General features: G+C 34.7%; 2 protein-coding genes across 5 annotated transcripts; both read left to right on the top strand.

The window, feature by feature from the left end:
* Positions 1-208: 208 nt before the first annotated feature.
* On the top strand, positions 209-10,529 carry URE (urease). 3 transcript variants are annotated; one of them, XM_011088452.3, is made up of 18 exons: positions 212-530; positions 921-994; positions 1,748-1,793; positions 1,900-2,005; positions 3,137-3,279; positions 3,762-3,872; positions 5,017-5,180; positions 5,297-5,675; positions 5,763-5,871; positions 7,341-7,480; positions 7,662-7,799; positions 7,879-7,970; positions 8,092-8,221; positions 8,321-8,479; positions 9,106-9,273; positions 9,470-9,604; positions 9,898-9,969; positions 10,144-10,529. In XM_011088452.3, exons 1-18 carry the CDS (start codon positions 405-407, stop codon positions 10,363-10,365), a joined length of 2,514 nt encoding a protein of 837 aa, XP_011086754.1. In that variant the 5' UTR covers positions 212-404; the 3' UTR covers positions 10,366-10,529. The 3 variants fall into 3 exon arrangements, 2 of the variants coding, with proteins under 2 accessions (XP_011086754.1, XP_088740061.1); XM_088883935.1 differs by having other exon boundaries at positions 391-530; positions 911-994; XR_016066809.1 differs by lacking the exon at positions 10,144-10,529 and having other exon boundaries at positions 209-530; positions 9,454-9,604.
* A 5,538-nt stretch (positions 10,530-16,067) lies between these two features.
* Positions 16,068-20,412, top strand: LOX6 (PLAT/LH2 domain-containing lipoxygenase family protein). Of its 2 annotated transcripts, XM_088883826.1 has the most exons (10): positions 16,068-16,263; positions 16,343-16,743; positions 17,110-17,387; positions 17,489-17,726; positions 17,812-18,144; positions 18,281-18,366; positions 18,448-18,555; positions 18,729-19,030; positions 19,199-19,465; positions 19,552-20,412. In XM_088883826.1, the coding sequence occupies exons 2-10, from the start codon at positions 16,365-16,367 to the stop codon at positions 20,309-20,311; spliced, it is 2,751 nt and encodes a 916-aa protein (XP_088739952.1). In that variant the 5' UTR covers positions 16,068-16,263; positions 16,343-16,364; the 3' UTR covers positions 20,312-20,412. The 2 variants fall into 2 exon arrangements, with proteins under 2 accessions (XP_088739952.1, XP_088739951.1); XM_088883825.1 differs by having other exon boundaries at positions 16,069-16,743.
* Positions 20,413-20,525: the final 113 nt, after the last annotated feature.

Here is a 20,525-nt window from a genome sequence, read left to right as displayed (position 1 = left end):
TTAACACAGTATGGTAAATTATATTTAATCCCCATAATCACTTATATTTTTTGTTGCTCCAAGAGATGGATTTTGAAATTACATAAAAAAAAAGAAGAAAATAGTAGTGATTTATATAAATAGATGAGGAAATGTAAACATAATTATGCTTATAAAAGTAATTTAAAATTTGGTTAGCGAAGCACTTGCCTTGAGAGATGTGTCCTTTTTAGAATCTGTGGGATTTACAAAGTCAAATAAGCATAGATTTTGAGTTTAATCAGTCTTCACCTCGCCAACCACTCTGCCTCTTCACTTTCACTCATAATACTCTGATAACAATTCCAAGAATTTTGATTCAGGGGAACAAAAAGTTGCTTAATTTGCATTGATTCTTCAACTGGAAATCAGGGAAGTTCGTAGAGATGAAGCTGGCACCGAGAGAAACTGAGAAATTGATGCTCCACAATGCTGGAGAGTTGGCACAGAAGCGTTTGGCGCGTGGATTGAGGCTTAATCACGCTGAAGCTGCTGCTCTTATAGCCACTCAGGTATCGATTTTCTTTAATGAAAATATTGTATTTTTTCTCAAGTGGTTTTCGTTGTTCAGACAATTTGATTGAGTAGTTTTTGGGTGATATATTTTTACTGATTCGTTGCGTTTCTTCTTCTGTTCTCACTTTTTAGTTTGATTTTTTTGGTTTGTCGTATCCTTTATTGAATTTTGTTATAAAACATAGGCATTAAGTTAATATTCATGGAGCTACTGGATTTCAGTGGGTGTACTTTTTCCTTTCCTTTCTTTTTTGTTTGTGTGTTTGTGTGGTAAATGAGTTTTTGTGTCCCCTGTAGCACTATGACAGTATTTTGCCACATACTCACATTCACCTGTTTCAATGTTTACATTTGTTTGATTAATGTAATTATCTAGTTTTCAATAGATTTTGGAGTTCGTCCGTGATGGCAACAAAACCGTGGCCCAGCTGATGGATCTTGGGAGGCAATTCTTGGGGAGGTAATAATATAGAATTTTCGCTGTAAAAAGTATTTTATAGTTGGGTAAATATAAGTTACTGTTTCAGTCAACAAGTGGTCATGAGTAGGATTTTGATATGCTGATAATTTATTAGGCATGTGAACATGGCGACAGGGACAATGTAATTTTATGATATTTGAAGTTAAACTTGGCACTTCCGTGCTTCATGACATGGAAGAGTAAACTGAAGAGAACAAATTAATACACATGGTGAAGCTAAGATTTGCATTTTTCTGAAGTAAATAACTGTGATGAAGTTGGGGAAGATAATACATCACCGTTCACTCACTAGGGTTCTTTTGCTCTTCTACCAGTCGGTGTTTAGTAATTTAATAAAGAGAATATTATGGTTCAGTTTGAAAAATAAATGCCTTGGAGATGCTCTTGATGTCTGTACAATCAAGATTGTTTATGTTACACGAAAATCTTAACTTTCGAGGATGGGACAAGATTAAATCTTCAAAGAATTTGATGTAAGTTATATCTAGTTGATGAAAGAACACTCTGTAAAACTATTCTATGTGGCATTCTTGGATCAATAAATTTTTTCTGTTGTGGCAGAAAAAGAAAAGTAAAACACATTGTATGCAACAACTATTACTGGTGATTGATTTTTATGAACTCTAGAAGTTGTTGTTGACTTTTGCATGAATTTTTGTGAGTCATAGTCGTCAATCTACTAGACGCTGTTCTGCAGCAATCACATTGACCGATAGATGTCTTATGTGTCAGGAGACAAGTTCTTCCCGCTGTTCCTTATCTCTTGCATTCAGTTCAGGTATTAATTGTAATTGCTTTAATGAATAATTTGTTTATCTTTCAAATCAGCAGTGTGGTAAATCATGGTGTAAGAAAATTAATATTGGCTGCTCAACTGAAAATAGGTTGAGGGGACCTTTCCTGATGGGACCAAGTTGGTAACGATCCATGACCCCATATCATGTGAAAATGGAAATCTGGAGCTAGCTTTGCATGGCACTTTTCTTCCAGGTGATTATCTTGATAAATAACCTTTTTGGTCTTTGGATCAGCGTAAGCCCTGGACCCTTACGTCAAGTGACTCAACATCAAGAAAGAAGGATTGAGTAGCTCAACAAACAATGAAAAATCCTTGGAATGCAGAAGTTGAATGGACTTAAGTTGCTATCTTGGTGGCTGTTTCCAATTGCAAAAGAACTTTAGGTGCAACACAGTGGTCGAATACCATCTAATTGTTCTGTGTACTGATTGAAGATACTAATTCTAGACTTACTTTCATTTTTTTTCTCTTCTGGAGCAATGCGGTCCTAGAGTTTTTTTCAGTTACTTGAATATTTTGAAACCTACATAGGACTTTGTTACGAAAAAACCTAACGAACTGGCTGATAACACTGGACTAGCAGTGAACCTTCTTTATTAAATATTACTTCTCGAATCTCGTCATACTTAATATAAATGTGACCATCTAAGTTATCACGAAGAATCTGAACTAAGGTAAAATCATACTGATTAACCAAATTGTCCTGTCTGTATCCAAAATTCCAATTTTAGTCGCTATGTTGCTGACTCTAGTATTGCTACCCAATAGTATCTTCTTCGTGCATTTATTATACAAATACTGTTGAAGTTCTGAAGTTAAAATTAAACTAACTACGTGAACTTGCTTCATGGTGACTGACAACTGGTATAAAAAGACGGCGTTCATTTGTAAAAATACTGGCCTGAATTGCATTCATTTAGTTAACCTAACATGGACCTACTTCATGGTGGCTGACGACTTGTATAAATAACTTAACCAAACTCGTTCAAACCATCATTTGTTAGCTGACACCAAAAGATGTAACACTACGTCCTATATTGAAACCTCATGCCTTAAGCCCATCTATCAGAAAACAATTATTGTTGTCATTTCATGTGAATCCTTATCTCTTATGGCTCATAGTTCAAAGAAGCTTGGTAATTGCTGTGCACCTTTTACAATCTTGTCAGTCAATAGGTGAAACTCAGCACGGATGCTAGTCATGATAGTTAGCTGGACAACCATAATGTATAGCATTATACTGGTTTTCTGTTCTATACTTGAAACAAAACTATGTTGCATGAATTGTTACCTGAGGGAAGTGTTCTTTTTTTCCCCTGCAGTTCCTTCTCTAGACAAGTTTCCCACATTAGAAGTCTGCAAAATTCCTGGTCAGCTACTATTCTCACAGGGACTTATTACAATTAACTTGGGAAGGAAAGGCGTAGTTCTCAAAGTAACTAACACTGGGGACAGGCCTATTCAGGTAGATCAATTATGTGGCTGATCTTATTTATATTTTATTGACAACCCTGCCTAGACAACTTCCTAATGTCCTCTTTTACAGGTGGAGACAAGCATGTTAAGTTCTTTAATTGAGTAAGATCATATCGTCTTGTTGTTCAACTTCATGGTTGGACATTTTCCGGCAATTGTTTAGGTCTTCATATTCCTTCTGGTGATAAATAGGAGGGAGCAGAATTATTTCAGTATAGTTATTTACCAATGGCCAATTTGACTGTGACTTTTGGATCTGGGCCTATTTTTTGACCACACATCAGCATTCTTCATTTGGGTTTATATGTGATGCCAAAACAATAGTGACATTCTGCTGTTCTCTTCCTAAATGACTTTCTGTAGTGCCTGGTCTAAAGATAGATGACGAGAACAGCTGTGTAACAACTAAAAATATTTGAACTGATCACATAAATATTTTAAGAATGTTCTCTTAAACTTTTCCTTCTTCAGGTTGGGAGTCATTATCACTTCATTGAAGTCAACCCATTCTTGGTTTTTGATCGAAGTAAAGCATATGGCATGCGGCTAAATATCCCAGCAGGAACAGCTACCCGTTTTGAGGTTTCTGTTTGACCTAGCCTCATTCTATCTGACCGTGTATACTGTTATGTTTTCATATTTAAATATAAAGCTTGATTTGCTGTCCGTTTGATATGCTTGTTTCTCTGCAACTTTTAGCATGTGTCGTAGTGCATACTTAGATAGCATCTTTACATTTGTCTAAGGTAAGATTTTAGGCTGCTTAAACCTGGCTCTTATTAGCTTGTTAAATTGTCTGCATAAGACCTGTCAAACTTTTGGCAGTTGCTTCACTGCAGCTCTGTGCTTTATTTTATGATTTTATTTAGAAGCACAAAATTGGTTTAGTTGACAGGAGCCACAGGACTCTTCTCCGCAAAACCTGAACTTATTTAAAATTTGCTTGTTTCAAGCCTGCACTTTATTCCTGCTCATTACAAGATAGATGAGATGGTAATTTAATATGTTATTAGAGCCACATCAACTAAGAGGTACTAAGATCGAATCTCATCTACAGCCTTTGTGGAAAATATTTTCATATGTTAGGCTTTACATAAAGAATGCCACAGGTTGGTGTATTGGAGATATGAATTATTATATGGTTCTCCTCTCTAACGACTTGAGTGTTTAGATAGGTGGTGATTCAATATTATCAATCTTAGTTCATATGAAATGGTTTTGGCCACTTCATTGGCTGGTGCATATTAGAATGAAGCTTGCTTTGATTCTGTTTGCTCCAATCTTGATCCCTTTTGAGTTTATTGCTCTACATGAAAGCCCGGAAAGTTCTATAACTTGTTTCTTTTTCATAACTCAGTTTATCTCTCCAGAAGCGAATTTGTTTATACAAGAAAAGATCTTGCAACTGCAAGAGATGTTGAATAGATCCGTTTTGAAATGTTGAACACCACGTTTTTTATCTCACACAATAGCTAGGCATCAGAGTACAAAAATTCTATGCATGCATAAAAATGGGGAAAAAGATCATATGACGTATTTAATTTAAGAGAAAAGGCATAATAACCAATCTAATTAAAGCCGGAATCCATTGGCTATAGTTTATATTTGTATTAGATGTTTTAGGTCTAGTTTGAATTATATTTTGAATAATAATTTCAGATGATGCATCTCAAGTGTCTTCCAACATCCACATGGAGAATGAATAAAGTATGTCTTGCTTATGCAGCCAGGGGATACAAAAAGTGTTGCACTCGTCAGAATTGGAGGTGAACAAGTTATTAGGGGAGGCAATAATATTGCTGATGGACAGGTGGATGATGCCAATATCACAACAGTTATGAAAGCTGTACATGAAGGAGGATATGGTTTTTCAGAGGAAGCAAATGCTAGGTCAGATAGACTATTGGGTCCTTGTATTAATTTGATAATTCAAACTGCATGAGTTCTGCTTGGCCATTTTTGCTTATAAGATATGCTTGATGCTTTCATTTGAATTGATTCTGCAGGGAATATGTAGTTGAAGAAAATTCTTCTTTTTCCTACTCAATGACTCATGAAAGCTATGGTAATATGTATGGTCCTACCACTGGTGATAAAATTCGGCTTGGGGATACTGATTTACTTGCAGAAATTGAAAGAGACTTTGCCGTTTATGGAGATGAGTGTGTATTTGGTGGTGGAAAAGTTCTGAGAGATGGAATGGGACAGGCGTGTGGATATGAATCATGTGTTTGTTTGGACACTGTAATAACAAATGCAGTGATAATAGACTATACAGGGATCTTTAAGGCCGATATAGGCATCAAAGATGGATATATTACTTCTCTTGGGAAAGCAGGCAACCCAGATGTCATGAATGAAGTATCACATAAAATGATCATAGGAGTGAGTTTGGGATCCATAAATTTGGTTTTACTGGTTTATGTATTCACCAGATTCGATACTAAATATTCTGTTGACTTTTCTGGTCAGGTAAATACTGAGGTTATCGCTGGAGAAGGAATGATTGTTACTGCAGGAGCTATAGACTGTCATGTGCATTTTATATGCCCTCAATTAGCTTATGAAGCAATAACAAGTGGTGAGATTTTCATAGTAATAACTTGTAGGAATTTCATTTACTGCTGGCCTGAGGGGAAGAACAAAAATGTAAGGGTGAATGCATGCTTTTGTAATGTTGTTTGATCTGCCTGATCTATATGCATTTAGAGCTCCTGTAAAATGCTGTGTTATAGCTTGTTAAAGCATTATGTGCTGTGTCACTTTTGGTGATCTTTTAGGAATTGTACTATTTACAAATATTTTTGGACATAATAGGTAGATGAGAAGTTTGATTTGCCCGGATTCTAGTTTTGCTAGATGAAGTGACTGGCAAGTGCAACTAACCAGATTTTATGCTTCCAGTGATACTATATATCATCTAATATCTTATAAGGAAATGTTTTAACTTGCATATTTTATTTGTTTGTTACATTCTATATTAACCATCTTTTTTTCATAGAACAATTCCGCTCTTATGTACTCATGTCTTTAACCATCCTTGGTCTGAAGTTAGTGGAAGAATTCTAATTTTTGTACTTGATCTCTCTATTCAGTTCTGCGCCAAATTATTAGATGAACCAATCAAGTGGCTGAAGCCTCATTCTCGCTATTTTGATTGTTTTTGTTGAATTAAGCATGTAAGAGAAAGAAATATAGTATCATGAAGTAGTTAGTATCTTTGCTCTTGCACCTATATGATTCTTTGCTCTTGCACCTATATGATGTAGTTAGTATCATGAAGTCCTTCTCCAATCCCTTATTATATTATGTTGTCTACCAGCCTTGATGTCAATTAGGGATGCTTGATATTTAATGCCTCTCTCTAATTAAATTTTTAAATGAAGTAGTCATTCAATATTGTTCTGGCCAGACCAAACAGAAGGTCCTGGATGCCAACCTTCTAGCCACCCATTATAGAAAAGAGCTTCACGTGCTATACCTTACAACAAGAATATTGCTCGTACATGAGGGAGCGTGTTAAAAATATTAATGTTTGGTGCTTTTATATAATAGTTTAAATTTTGGATGCGGTGATTATCAATAATTCTTATGTCTCTCTCTTGAAAAAGGACATGCTTTTGTTATTGTCATTTTTTGTGATCAGGGAAATTTGAATTGTTTGAGATATTTAATCTGAATGAGTTTTGTTCATCTTTATCTTTGTAGAATAGAAATCAAATCATACGAGACATAGATGTTATGTCAGTGAAAAGTGAGGTTGCAATAATTGAAATTTAGTAGGTCTTTTTTTGTACCACTAGTTACCAAGTGATATAAAGGAGATCAGTTTATAGTGAATAGTATAACTTATTGTTATTATTATTGTTGTTGTTGTCCGGTTGTGGATTAAGATCCTGGTCCCTAATACCACTACTATTACTATTGCTGTCATCATTGTCTTTGATGTTGCCTTCTACTGTTGGTAGAGCGTCGGATGTACTTTATCCTATTCAGATTTATGGATTTTTTCCCCTCCTTTTTTGTTCCTTTTTAATATAAAATGTGTAGGCATCACTACATTGGTGGGAGGTGGTACGGGACCTGCTGATGGGACACGTGCAACTACTTGTACTCCAGCACCTTTTCACATGAAATTAATGTTGCAATCAACAGATGAGTTGCCCCTCAATTTCGGTTTCACAGGAAAAGTAGGCATTCTACTTAATAAATTTGATTTTCCACTCCACAAGCACAGGCAATTTCATTTGTATGTCCGGCCATAGATTTCTCCAGGAACACCTTGTGAGAACTTATGGCTGTTTGGGTATGACGTATGACTTTGCCTTCCATAGGAAATACTTGTGCCAAGAAAATTCCTTGTGTTTGCAGGGAAATGCCTCCAAAGAAGAGGGCCTTCATGAAATAATCAAAGCTGGAGCAATGGGATTGAAGCTTCATGAGGACTGGGGAACTACTCCGGCTGCAATAGATAGATGTTTGTGTGTTGCAGATTTATATGACATTCAGGTTGTTACTTTCTCTTCAACCAAATTATGCCTCTTCATTCTTTTCAATCCATTATTCACTTATTATGATTATTTTCTAGGTTAATATTCATACTGACACATTGAATGAATCTGGATTTGTTGAGCACACAATTGCTGCATTTAAAGATAGAACTATTCATACTTACCACAGGTATATAAGTTCTGCCTTTTGGGTCTGTCACTTGTACTTCTCTTTAGTTAAAGATAATTTAAAGGTCACTTTTAACTGTTTTAGTGTGTGCATAGATATGCTCTTATCTACTATTTTGCAGTGAAGGCGCAGGCGGTGGTCATGCTCCAGATATTATTAAAGTTTGTGGTGTAAAAAATGTTCTCCCCTCTTCAACTAACCCAACACGTCCATTCACTTCGAATACTGTAGATGAGCACCTTGACATGCTTGTAAGAGATGATACAATGATTAGTAATAATTAAGTGTAGTACTTAACCAGAAGGAAAGAAGGAAAATAGGTTCTCAAATGTTTGAAATTGTCTGTGCAGATGGTCTGCCATCACCTTGACAAGGATATCAAAGAGGATGTGGCCTTTGCTGAGTCACGGATTCGTGCTGAAACCATAGCTGCAGAAGACATATTGCATGATATGGGGGCAATAAGTATCATATCTTCCGATTCACAGGCTATGGGTCGCATTGGAGAGGTTGTTTTTCTTCTACATTTCTTCTTTCTTCTTGTTGTGGATGCTGCTTTTCCCTCTATCCTTTGTCCGTTATCAATTTCCATTTTTCCTTAGAGGAGGCATCACCTGTAAATTTAGATGTGAATATGGCATGATATACACAATATGGATGAAGAAAATTCATTTAGCTAATATGGTTTTCTTTATATCACGTTAGATTTAACTATTTATTGCCCCCTCAAAATTAAGACATTTCGTGTCTGCTTTTTTTATAAAAGTTTCATCATTGGAGCTGGTATTTGTTGGGAGAATTTGTACTGCCTCCAACAATGCCTAGAAGATGCTTCTTCTGAAGTACATACTCGTGAATTAGAAGATGCTTCTTCTGAAGTACATACTTGTGAATTAGAAGATGCTTCTTCTGAAGTACATACTTGTGAATTAGAAGATGCTTCTTTTGAAGTACATACTTGTGAATTAGAAGATGCTTCTTCTGAAGTACATACTTGTGAATTAGCACTAAAATAAGCTTGCAGATTTGGACATGGGAGTTACTTCTCCAAAAAAAATCAATCTGTCCCTTTGTAGGATAGATAACATTTCACTTCTGGGCAACACTAGTTATATGCATATGCTTGTCCTCACAGGTGATTTGCAGAACTTGGCAAACTGCTCACAAGATGAAGTTATTGAGAGGACCACTTGAAAGCAGCCAACCAGAAAATGATAATTTGCGTATCAAGAGATACATTGCAAAGTACACAATTAATCCTGCTATAGCATGTGGGTTTTCGAAGTATGTGGGATCAGTTGAGGTAAAATAACATTTTTATCTTTTAAATATATATTATAAAAATGTTTTGATCTTATCCTAGTGGAGGACATTGTTGTGGCATTTTCTCTGGAGAAATTTTAGAAGTTCATCTACTGAAACAAATATCTTTAATGAACTGGAGATGGTAAACATACAAATTGCCTAACCCTGAAAGTTGAAGGTATGCCTTGGTGCAGGTGGGCAAGCTGGCTGATATTGTCTTGTGGAAGCCATCATTTTTTGGAGTCAAACCAGAAATGGTGCTAAAAGGTGGAACAATAGCATGGTCTGATATGGGGGACCCAAATGCAAGCATCCCAACTCCAGAACCGGTAACTTTCAAAATGGTTTTTTTACTTCCCAACTTCTTTACCAGCAATACGTTATCCCATTGACTTGTAAAGTTGAACACGAAAAGAAATTATCACCAAAGTTGAACTCTTAACTTGAACTTGCTGCTAGAAAATTACTTTAGTATCGGAGCTTATGTCAGAGGAGCATTATTGTTTGCACCAAATCTGAACTTGTGCTGAAAGTGTTAATTTGAAATCTCTAGTGTGATATATACAGTTTATTTATGATTGAATACAATGTCCTTCACATTTGACAAGTACAAGTTGTTCAGGTGATGATGAGGCCCATGTTCGGAGCATTTGGTAAAGCTGGGAGTACCAATTCAATTGCTTTTATCAGCAAGGTTTAGGACTCTCTTCATCCTCTCTCTGCACTCCTACACGTACAGATGTACTCCCACACATTCTCCCGTGCAGAGCTGCATGCATAAGGACATGATGTTTATATGAAAAGCTCTCTTCCCCCACTTGCTACTGCTATTTTCCTTCTTATTATCTTGTCATTTTCGATTTTACAGTTGGCTCTAGATTCTGGAGTAAAAGACGAGTATGGACTGAAGAAGAGGGTGGAAGCTGTAAGCAACATAAGGAGGCTCACAAAACTTGATATGAAGCTCAATGACGCCCTTCCACACATCACAGTCGATCCAGAGACATACACGGTGACAGCAGACGGCGAGGTTCTTACCTGTACTGCTGCTACCACGGTTCCACTTTCTCAAAATTACTTCCTTTTCTAAGTTTGATTGGTTTATTCAAGTATATTAGCCTTCTATACATAAATAATACAACTACAGATACTACTGCAATGAAATAATATGTTAAAAAAAAATGTCTTGTAACATTTCCTGTATGTTATCAACTTGGAAGTTTGATAGAAAGTGGCCCGATTCTTCTCTGTTCACTACTCATTGTCCTTAATGCATCGGGTCTTCAGATTGCTTAATGACTTAGGGGAAACTGATCAACTGCATCCTGCAAAGGTAATTGTACTGGATTTTCTGCACTTTCAACCTTCTCTCAAGCTAATTTAAACTTGACATGTGAAATATACCAAAAATCGGACAGGAATATGTGAGAAAAGGTATTGTGTTTGGCAGTTGGGTCGCTTTTGTTGTCACAATGAATGTTGAATTATATGAGTTTGTTGTCACAATTTGTGGATAGATCAAAATGTTTGGTATGCCATCTTCCACAATTAAGTGGTTTCTTCATCAAATGTTATTGCATTGTCTCATTATTCACGGAACCCACTCATTTATTTGCAACTATATCGTCTGACATTTGTTGGCTTAGTTGATAATAAGTATTTATTTTCAACGAGATAGTCGTGGGTTTGATTTCCTCTGTCTTTAAAGGTTGTACTGGTGGGCAATATGTGCTTATAATGTCTATGGCTGATTTGAGTTATAGTCATCTAATTTTTTGCATCCAACAGAAAGAAAAACACATACACATTATCTTACAATTTGGATGCCATTTAAGATAGTTATATTGGGTTTGCTTCTTTTGGATGTATTCTAATAGAAATTGTCAAACTGTGTGATAATAATTGAAGTTGAGGTGTTAGCTACAGTACCACCAGCCCTCTTAATAGTTTACTGCCACCGATACATGAATATATAACTATTCCAACTCCAATCATGCATGTGGATGAGGATGAGTATGTTCATGTCTTGGCTGTTCAAAGGCTAAATTACTAACGATATTTCTTGAAATTGGCTATAATTAAAAGAAATTTTCGTTATTTTAAAAAATTATAAATATTTCTTAAAACTAATGGCCGACTAATAAATATTTTTTCATGAAGTTCATTGTAAGGGGTATTTGTTAAATGAAAGTTAATTTTAAGGAGTATTTGCAATTTTTAAATAATAAGAAGATATATAATTATGACAAATATTAGAAAAGTATTGTAATTAACCTGTGTATAGCATGCGATTACTCTTCGCTGTTCACTCACCTCTCCCATTATTGAGCTTTCTATCAAACCATTTTTATCTGTCTCCTTACCCAAACTAATGAAAGAAACAAATAAAATAAGCACTCCTACTTATATTACTTATCAACTTCTTCTTCTTCTTATTTTTTATAAGAGTTGGTGAAACGTAGTATCAATATGATTATCCAAATTTTCCTTCTATTATTAAGGGAAGAAGCCCTTAACACTTAACTTGGTTGACAGGATGTGTATGAACTAAAATATTGTCAAATATATTTATTTTTATTTATTTTTATAAAATAACCATTGTTTTATCCAATATGTTTTTTTTTATATACATTTAAAATTAATTCATTTTTATCATTTTGGATCAATTGTTAATTTTGACTTCCTCTTCTTTTATTTAATTGAACAAATATAATTAAAAAAAATAGAATTTTTACACGTAATTTGGGTGATATGATGATTGTTCTGGTCCACATATCCTATATTATCCTTCACATCATGAGAAGAAAACTTTCTGCATTTAGCTACTACCCACTATTAAAAAAGGAGTTCTTGGAAAATGATGTGGCACATATTTCTAAGGTAATAATTGGAGTATGAAAATTGTATTTGAAAATGATGTGCCGATTCACTAATTGAAATGAAATAATACATTTGAACAAAAAATAACATGTGGATTTTGAGATAGTATTGTAGCATCCAACAAGTAAGAAAAAACAATGAATATCAGAGTAATATTGGAAGGAACAAAAAGTACACAACCCCAACGAGTTAGTGTAATGGTATAAGACTCCATTGCATTCATACGAATATATGGGATTATTTATTTTATAGAAAGTCTTGTGTTTGAATTTTCATCATACACAAAAAAAAATTTGAGTTAGTGATAGTCATGACCGACGAGTACAAATTTAGTTTTTGATGGGCTCGACGACCTCTAGTGATATAAAAAAAATTAAAAAAAAAAAAAAAAAAAAGTGGGCATGGGATTAGGAGTAGTGATGTTTGGAGGGTTGAGTGGGAATATTTGATTTGAAAGTGGTGGATCATTTCATGTGGTTGGTGGCTGTAAGTGTCGGTCAAGTAATTGTCAATGAAGAAAGGACATGGTAAATGAGTGAGCTGATGTGTAGCCTCATCTTTACTTCCCACCTAGGTGAAATTTTAATTTGGACTTAGATTTTATTAAAATTTAATCAATTATACGATAAGTATATTAATGTACATTTGAGAAAGTAATATAACAAATATAATACACTTGCTTTATAATTGATTTGATTCGACCAAATCTAATTAAAAGTTAGAATTTTTGCAAGCAAAAGGATCTTCGCAATAGTTTCTACTGTTACAGCAGGAAAGTTATGCAAAAAAAAAACTATAAATTAAGCTGATATAAGAAAAAATAATTAAGAATGCTTGTAACCAAGGTAAAAATTAGGAAAATCTAAAGTCATGGAAAAACGTAATATATATGCAGTTTTATTAATAAGGTGTAAAAGTTGGTGGCGAAAAATTTATAACTTTTAACTTACATAAGCTTAATTTAAACTGTTTAAGAGTATAAATTATAAATAACGAAAACCATTCTTAACTTATTTTCAACAAAGTTCATAAATACTTAAATTAAATTGCTGCATACGCCCGTTAAGAGATGTGGGCAATGATTGCTTATCATTTTATTACAGAAATAATTGATAATCATTGAAATCGAATAAATTAATTTTTGAATTTTTAATTCACTGAAATTTCAGTTCAATTCGACCCGACTTGATTTTATCAAGCGAACACTCTATTGAACACTGATTGTAAATTAAATAATTCTCAAGTTAATTCAAAGTTTAAAGTCGCAAGAAAGCTAAAAAGACCTCTAAAAATTCAAATAAAAATTATGTGTTACAAGATGTGGATGTTGGAGAAATTGTTGATCCACCTAAAGGCACACATCTAAGATGAACTCATCTGCAAAATCAAATAATTGATGTCCTCTTCTAACACCCCATATGTAATATTTAATTATATTAGTGTTCTTAAATATTTGGGTTATCTTAGATATTGATTTTAATATTTCTATAAAAAAAATAAATAAAAAATCAGCACAACTAAGCAAGTAGACAAATGTACAATTCAACAAATGGGCCGGTGTAAATTTTAGCTAATATAATAAATTCACTTTTTTTAATTAGATGGATATCTTGCAATTGTCTGATTTGTAGGTGATTAATTTAATAAGATTAAATAATTAAATAAGAACATGTGAATCTCAAGTGAGGTATTGTTTCTTATTCATTAGTCAATGGACAATGTGGTCCTGACCATAAAACTTGGACTTGGCTCATTATCAAAAACAAAACCATCATGTTTGAAAATATTTCTATTTTTATTGTGGAAGTAAATTATAAAAAATAAATTAAATAGTACTAAAAATTATGAGTGTTTGAAAATAAAAGTGAAAAGTAGAAGTAGATTAAAGTTAAGTATTTGAGCAAAACAACTCGAGATTTACAATTTTATCAATAAGTTGCAGAAATCAATAGGAAATTGTTTATAACTTTTAGCTGAAATCATCTTAAATTTAAGAAGTTGAAAAGCAAAATAGCAAATTGAGCATAACACTCTTTTCACATTTTCTTTTCCCTCTGGAAATAAGTTGATAAGTGCTTATTTTAAACTATTGTGTGATATATCATTCTTGAAAAATGAATATTAATTAATTCATTGACACAAGTAGAAATTGTAAATAAAAAATAATAATAATACTCTTTTTACTTTATTTTTAATAATAAGATGATAAATTTTATTTTAAATTATCGTAAACGCCCTATACGAACATGTATTACGAAAAAAAATGAATATTAATTAATTTATGGATATAATAATGAATAAATAAAAATGAGCAAGACTTTAGGCAAGATTGTTGGTCCCCCTTTTGATGCCAACTGACAATACAAAATATAGAACAAAAAAAAATTAATTTATTAATTAAGTGTTTAGATATTGTTGATATGAAGGTTTGTCTTTTCATGAAATTTTGAGATGTCATCTACACTAATTTTATCAAAAGTCAATACTCAATAGAGGACAAGGGGTGGTGTTCTTTTGTCGTTTTAGGAAAATCTTGGGGTTAAAATGTAATAGATCGTCAAATTTTGGAGTCAAGACGCATTTTACAGAAAATTATAATTATTACTATAATTATATTTCTTTTTAATAATACGTCAATATAACCAACACATCAATATGATTAAAAATAGTGATAAATTTTTGTTCGACCATACGATAAATGGGCCGTCCTTTATTATTAATTCTTTATAGAGAAGATCAATTTGATTAATAAATTGGATATAATAAGTATTAGAAATAATCATCAGGGTTAAATAGTCATTTAATATACTTAAGCCTAGCATTTGACAACACCACGCTTCCTTTATATATTATCTCGATGAAACGTGTTTTTTCATTTTTTATTCTTTACAATGTGTTGAAAGTCGCTAAAACCCCCACTTTTATTACCACCTTCACTTTTGTCCTTAGACTTTTTATTCAACAAATTCAACTTGTAATGTACAGACATGTACATTTGGTGCACGTTGGATGTATGTATATAATTTAATTTTTATATTTATTTAATTATATAAAGGAACAAGAAACAAAAAAAGAATGCATTATGATAATTTTTTTAAATAATTTTATTATTTTTAAATGTGGATGAATAAAATAAGATTGATATAAAAAATTTAAAGAGATCGTGACTACTTATTTAAAAAATACATGCTTGTTATATATATTACAGTTACGACTGCTTATTTCTGTAGGATTGGTAATTCGTATAAGGATAAATTGCATAACCTCCCCCTCCTTCCCCCTTTTTTTAAAATTTCAGTTAAAAACTTTACTATGTTGAAAATATAGGAAAAAACCCCCTTCTATATTTTTAAAAATGATGCACACCCCCTTCCATCAATTGTTTTTAACAGGGTTAATTTTTTTGCAAAATTTATCCGTCATGCCCTTATTTTATCGACCATTAATCTACAAGATTTACAAATGAACGACTTAGATTTTAAGTCATTTTTAAAATATATTATTTATTTATATATATGTACACAACTATATATAAGTATATATATATATCATACATAGTCAAGGAATTACAAGTATATCATATGAATAATTTAAAATTTTTAAATATTTTATTAAATATAATAGACAGCTAGGTACATGCTTATATGAATTTTATCAAATATTTACTGTATAAACAAAATATTACATGACAATATACACTATTTATTAAGATTCATTCTGTATTTTCAATACACGTGATATTTTTTTATAAATAATAAATATATATTAGATTTATAAGTATATGATACAATAAATCATTCTTTTTTTTTACTTTAATTTTATTTTTAAAAAAACTCTGTCCTACATACCAATCAAAATAAATACTTTTTACAATTAGAATCCCATATATACAGACATAATCATTACAACTTTGTGTATGTTCAAAATATCTCCTTTGAAAGCCAGCATCACTGGATCTCCTACTCTCTCTTGATCATCATCATGATCATGATCATACTCCCTTTTTGATTCGTCATTGTGATGATGATGATCACAAATGGTTTGAACCCTATAATTAAAAATTGCAATGAAAACAAGAGTTTACTTTCTCCAATATTTTAAACATGGGGTCAGTCCCCACTCCTTGAGTTGTTTATATTAATTACTTCCCATTCTGTGTACACATTTTCACTTGCTGTTTCTGCCAGCTGATTCTTGACTTCTGCCGAGATGCTCACAGCTCAGCCTAAGCCCACCTCGCTCCGGCCGCCGGAGGCCATCTCCGGCTCCGCAAAATACCTAAGACTGACCGGGAAAGCTGCCAGCTTTTCTGGGTTCCGGCCTAGCAGGAGGGCTGCGGTCATAAGGGCAGTGATCAGTAGTGGAGATAGCAAGACCGGAGTGGAGACAGCGGAGAAGGGTATGGAGAGTAATGGATGGTTGGTTTCTTCTTCAGGAAGTGGAAGTATAAGGGTGAGGGCAGTGATCAGAATAAGGAAGAAAATGAAGGAGAGGTTGAGTGAAAAGATTGAGGATCAGTGGGAGTCTTTTATAAATGGGATTGGCAGAGGAATCTTGATTCAGCTCATCAGTGAAGATATAGACCCTGGTAAGAGAGCCATATATAAATATGTATGTATATGTTCTTTGTTGAATTTGTATACCAGTTTGATTGTTTTCCAAGAACTTACAAATCTCTGAGAGTTGTTAGAATTGGCTTTGATTTGACTTATGAGTAGCATAATTGCTCTTTTCCATGTTGGGATTTTGTCATGTAGAGTTTGATTTTGGTGTTTTAGCTTGTGGTTGACTTGCTAGATAAGCAGGACTTTACCATTTCTGCATTGTCTTATGCTGTTAAAACCTGCTGGGGTGGGGGTGGAGGATGTTGCAGTCCAGAGATAGTTTCTCTGATTTATGCCTACTTTTGAAGTTCGTCTGCAATATTATTCTCAAGAAACTGCTTTCTTCTCAGTTACAAAGTCGGGAAAGAGTGTAGAGTCTTTTGTGAGGGGCTGGTTGCCTAAACTATCTAACAATCCACATGTTGTTGAGTATGGCGCCGATCTTACGGTACCACAAGATTTTGGACAACCTGGAGCTATCCTTGTTACCAATTTTCATGACAAAGAGTTCTTCTTGATGGAGGTTGTGGTTCATGGATTTAGTCAAGGTCCTATATTCTTCTGGGCCGATACATGGATTCATTCAAGAAAAGATAACCCTGAAAGTAGAATCATATTCAGGAATCAGGTAAGAAGCAAATGTTGGTTAACAGCATAGTAATTAGTTCATGGACCAAAAATATATTGTTTGTTGTTGGTAAACTTACTTCTGTTTGTTTTTGGTGACAGGCGTATCTTCCGTCTCAAACCCCTCCTGGCATTAAAGATCTTCGACATGAAGACCTATTGAGCCTTCGTGGCAATAGGAAAGAAGAGAGGAAGCTGCATGAGAGAGTATACGATTATGATGTGTATAACGATTTGGGTAATCCTGATAAGAGTGAGGAACTAGCTAGGCCAGTTGCGGGCACTGCCGAGAGGCCTTATCCTAGGCGATGTCGTACTGGAAGACCTCCAACTTTGACTGGTGTGTATTACACAGCTATCCTGTTTTCCTGTCCTAAACAAGTGGTATATTATGTGCTAAAATTTCTATATGAAACTTGATTCAGATCCCTATTCTGAGACCAGAGTCGAGAAACCCCATCCGGTTTATGTTCCTCGAGATGAAACGTTTGAGGAGATTAAGCAGAACACGTTTTCAGCTGGAAGATTGAAGGCTCTATTGCACAACTTGATACCGTTGATTGTTACTACATTGTCAAGTTCGGATATGCCCTTCACAAACTTCTCGGACATAGATAAGCTGTATAATGACGGTGTTCTGTTGAAGGAAGAAGAGCCAAAAGAAGCCAAAAAGAACAAGATCCTGGCTACTGTGATGAATCAAATGTTCACAGTCGGAGATAAGTTGCTGAAGTATGATTTACCAGCCATTATTAAGCGTAAGCACTCGTTCTTATACCCTAAGTATTATCATAAACACGAAAAGTTAAAAGTCCATTCGACCAAATTCTTGACTTTGAAATGTTAAATAAGAATGTGCAGCATCTTCGTTCTTAGTTCTGCCTTGTCTTTCAGGTGATAGATTTGCATGGCTAAGGGATAATGAGTTTGCTCGTCAGACTTTGGCTGGGGTCAACCCTGTTAATATAGAGCTATTAAAGGTAGCATTTTGATTTGGCCGAGAATGACTTTACCATGTCGGCTATCAGCTATTTAACAAATGGAGCTGTAATTATTCACAGGAACTCCCAATTTTAAGTAAACTAGATCCTGAAGTTTATGGCCCTCCAGAGTCGGCAATCACCAGGGAATTGATAGCAAGAGAGCTTCACGGGATCAGTGTTGAAGAGGTAAATGCAGTCGAGTCCGATATGAAATGGTGAAATTTGATATATAAGTTGTTCTAATCAAGAGACTAAATCCTCGGCATTTTGTTTAATTCGTTTTGGACTTGCATTGCCTATTAGCTTTTACTAAGGAACTTCAGCAATCATCTAAGTTTACGTTGCTGCTGTATGTGCAGGCAATCAAGGAGAAGAAGCTGTTTATACTTGACTATCATGACTTACTTTTGCCATTCATTGAGAAGATGAACGCGTTGCCAGATAGAAAAGCTTATGCTTCCAGAACGGTATTCTACTATTCTGAAACTGGGATTCTCAGACCAATTGTCATTGAGCTTTCACTCCCTCCGACATCTTCGTCTCCGAGAAACAAGTACATTTTTACTCATGGACATGATGCCACAACTAACTGGATCTGGAAGCTGGCAAAAGCACATGTTTGCTCCAATGATGCAGGCGTCCATCAACTCGTGAACCACTGGTACGACTAAAATTTCATCATCTTCGTGAAACTTCTTTATGTTTAATTTAGCGTTTGTTGAATGAGAGATTGGATTGTCAAGCGGGAAAAGGGCTTCAAATATGGGCATTTCTCTCAACTATGAAAAGGCACAGACGATTCTAATATCTGTAAATGTGAGATTTTCAGGTTGAAGACTCATGCCTGCATGGAACCTTACATAATTGCCACACATAGGCAGCTAAGCTCAATGCACCCGATCTATAAGCTGCTACACCCCCATATGCGTTACACAATGGAAATCAATGCACTTGCACGGCAAAGTTTGATAAACGGGGGTGGAATAATTGAGGCTTGTTTCAGCCCTGGAAAATATGCCATGGAACTAAGTTCTGCTGCCTATAAGAGCTTGTGGCGGTTTGACATGGAATCATTACCAGCAGATTTACTTCAAAGGTAAAACTCTCTCAAATATTTCTTCGTCTCTCTGGTTGTCACGTTGTACTGATTGATAATCAAGTGTGGCTGTGCAATTTTTGCAGGGGTATGGCTGTCGAGGATCCAACAGTGCCTGGTGGAGTCAAACTTGTGATTGAAGATTATCCTTATGCAGCAGATGGACTTCTCATCTGGGCTGCCATTAAGGAATTGGTAGAATCCTATGTTGAGCACTACTATTCTGAGCCTAATTCCATCTCATCTGATGTGGAACTCCAAGCCTGGTGGGACGAGATCAAGAACAAGGGGCACCACTACAAAAGAAAAGAGCCATGGTGGCCTAACCTCAGTACCCAAGATGACTTATCAGACATACTGACAACGATGATTTGGATTGCTTCTGGTCAACATGCAGCCATAAACTTTGGACAATACCCGTTTGGAGGGTATCCGCCAAACCGTCCTACTCTCATGCGGAAACTAATCCCACGAGAAGGTGACTCTGACTATGAGAAGTTCCTCCAGAACCCTGAATATACTTTCTTGACCTCGTTGCCCACTCAACTCCAGGCAACAAAAGTTATGGCTGTACAGGACACCCTATCAACTCATTCTCCGGATGAAGAGTACCTAAATCAGTTGCACCACATTCACAGACTTTCCTTTAATGATCCTGAAGTTCAAAAATTATTCGAAAGATTCTCTGTGAAGTTAGAGGAGATAGAACGAATTATCAATCAGAGAAATAAGAATATACAACTGAAAAACAGAAATGGAGCTGGTGTTCCTCCATATGAACTGCTTTTACCCTCTTCTTCTCATGGTGTCACCGGTCGTGGTATTCCAAACAGCATTTCTATCTAACAGGTTTGGTTTTCCTGCTCCAACCTGTCTTCTTATGCTAGGCAGAGCATGTAATACACCATCTTGGAGATTTCTAAATGTATATCTATTCATTTCTGGAATACGTTATTGTTTACAGCTTTATGGATTAGTCATCGAACTAGAATAAATCGGCAATCACTTAAGCTCTAACAGTTAAGAAAGGTTATTTAATGCTAATTACTTCTGCCATTCG

The sequence above is a fragment of the Sesamum indicum genome, linkage group LG8, assembly GCF_026168435.1.
Source record: "Sesamum indicum cultivar Baizhima isolate 11 linkage group LG8, ASM2616843v1, whole genome shotgun sequence".
NCBI classification, from domain to species: domain Eukaryota; kingdom Viridiplantae; phylum Streptophyta; class Magnoliopsida; order Lamiales; family Pedaliaceae; genus Sesamum; species Sesamum indicum.
This window is presented reverse-complemented; position numbering and strand designations above follow the sequence as displayed.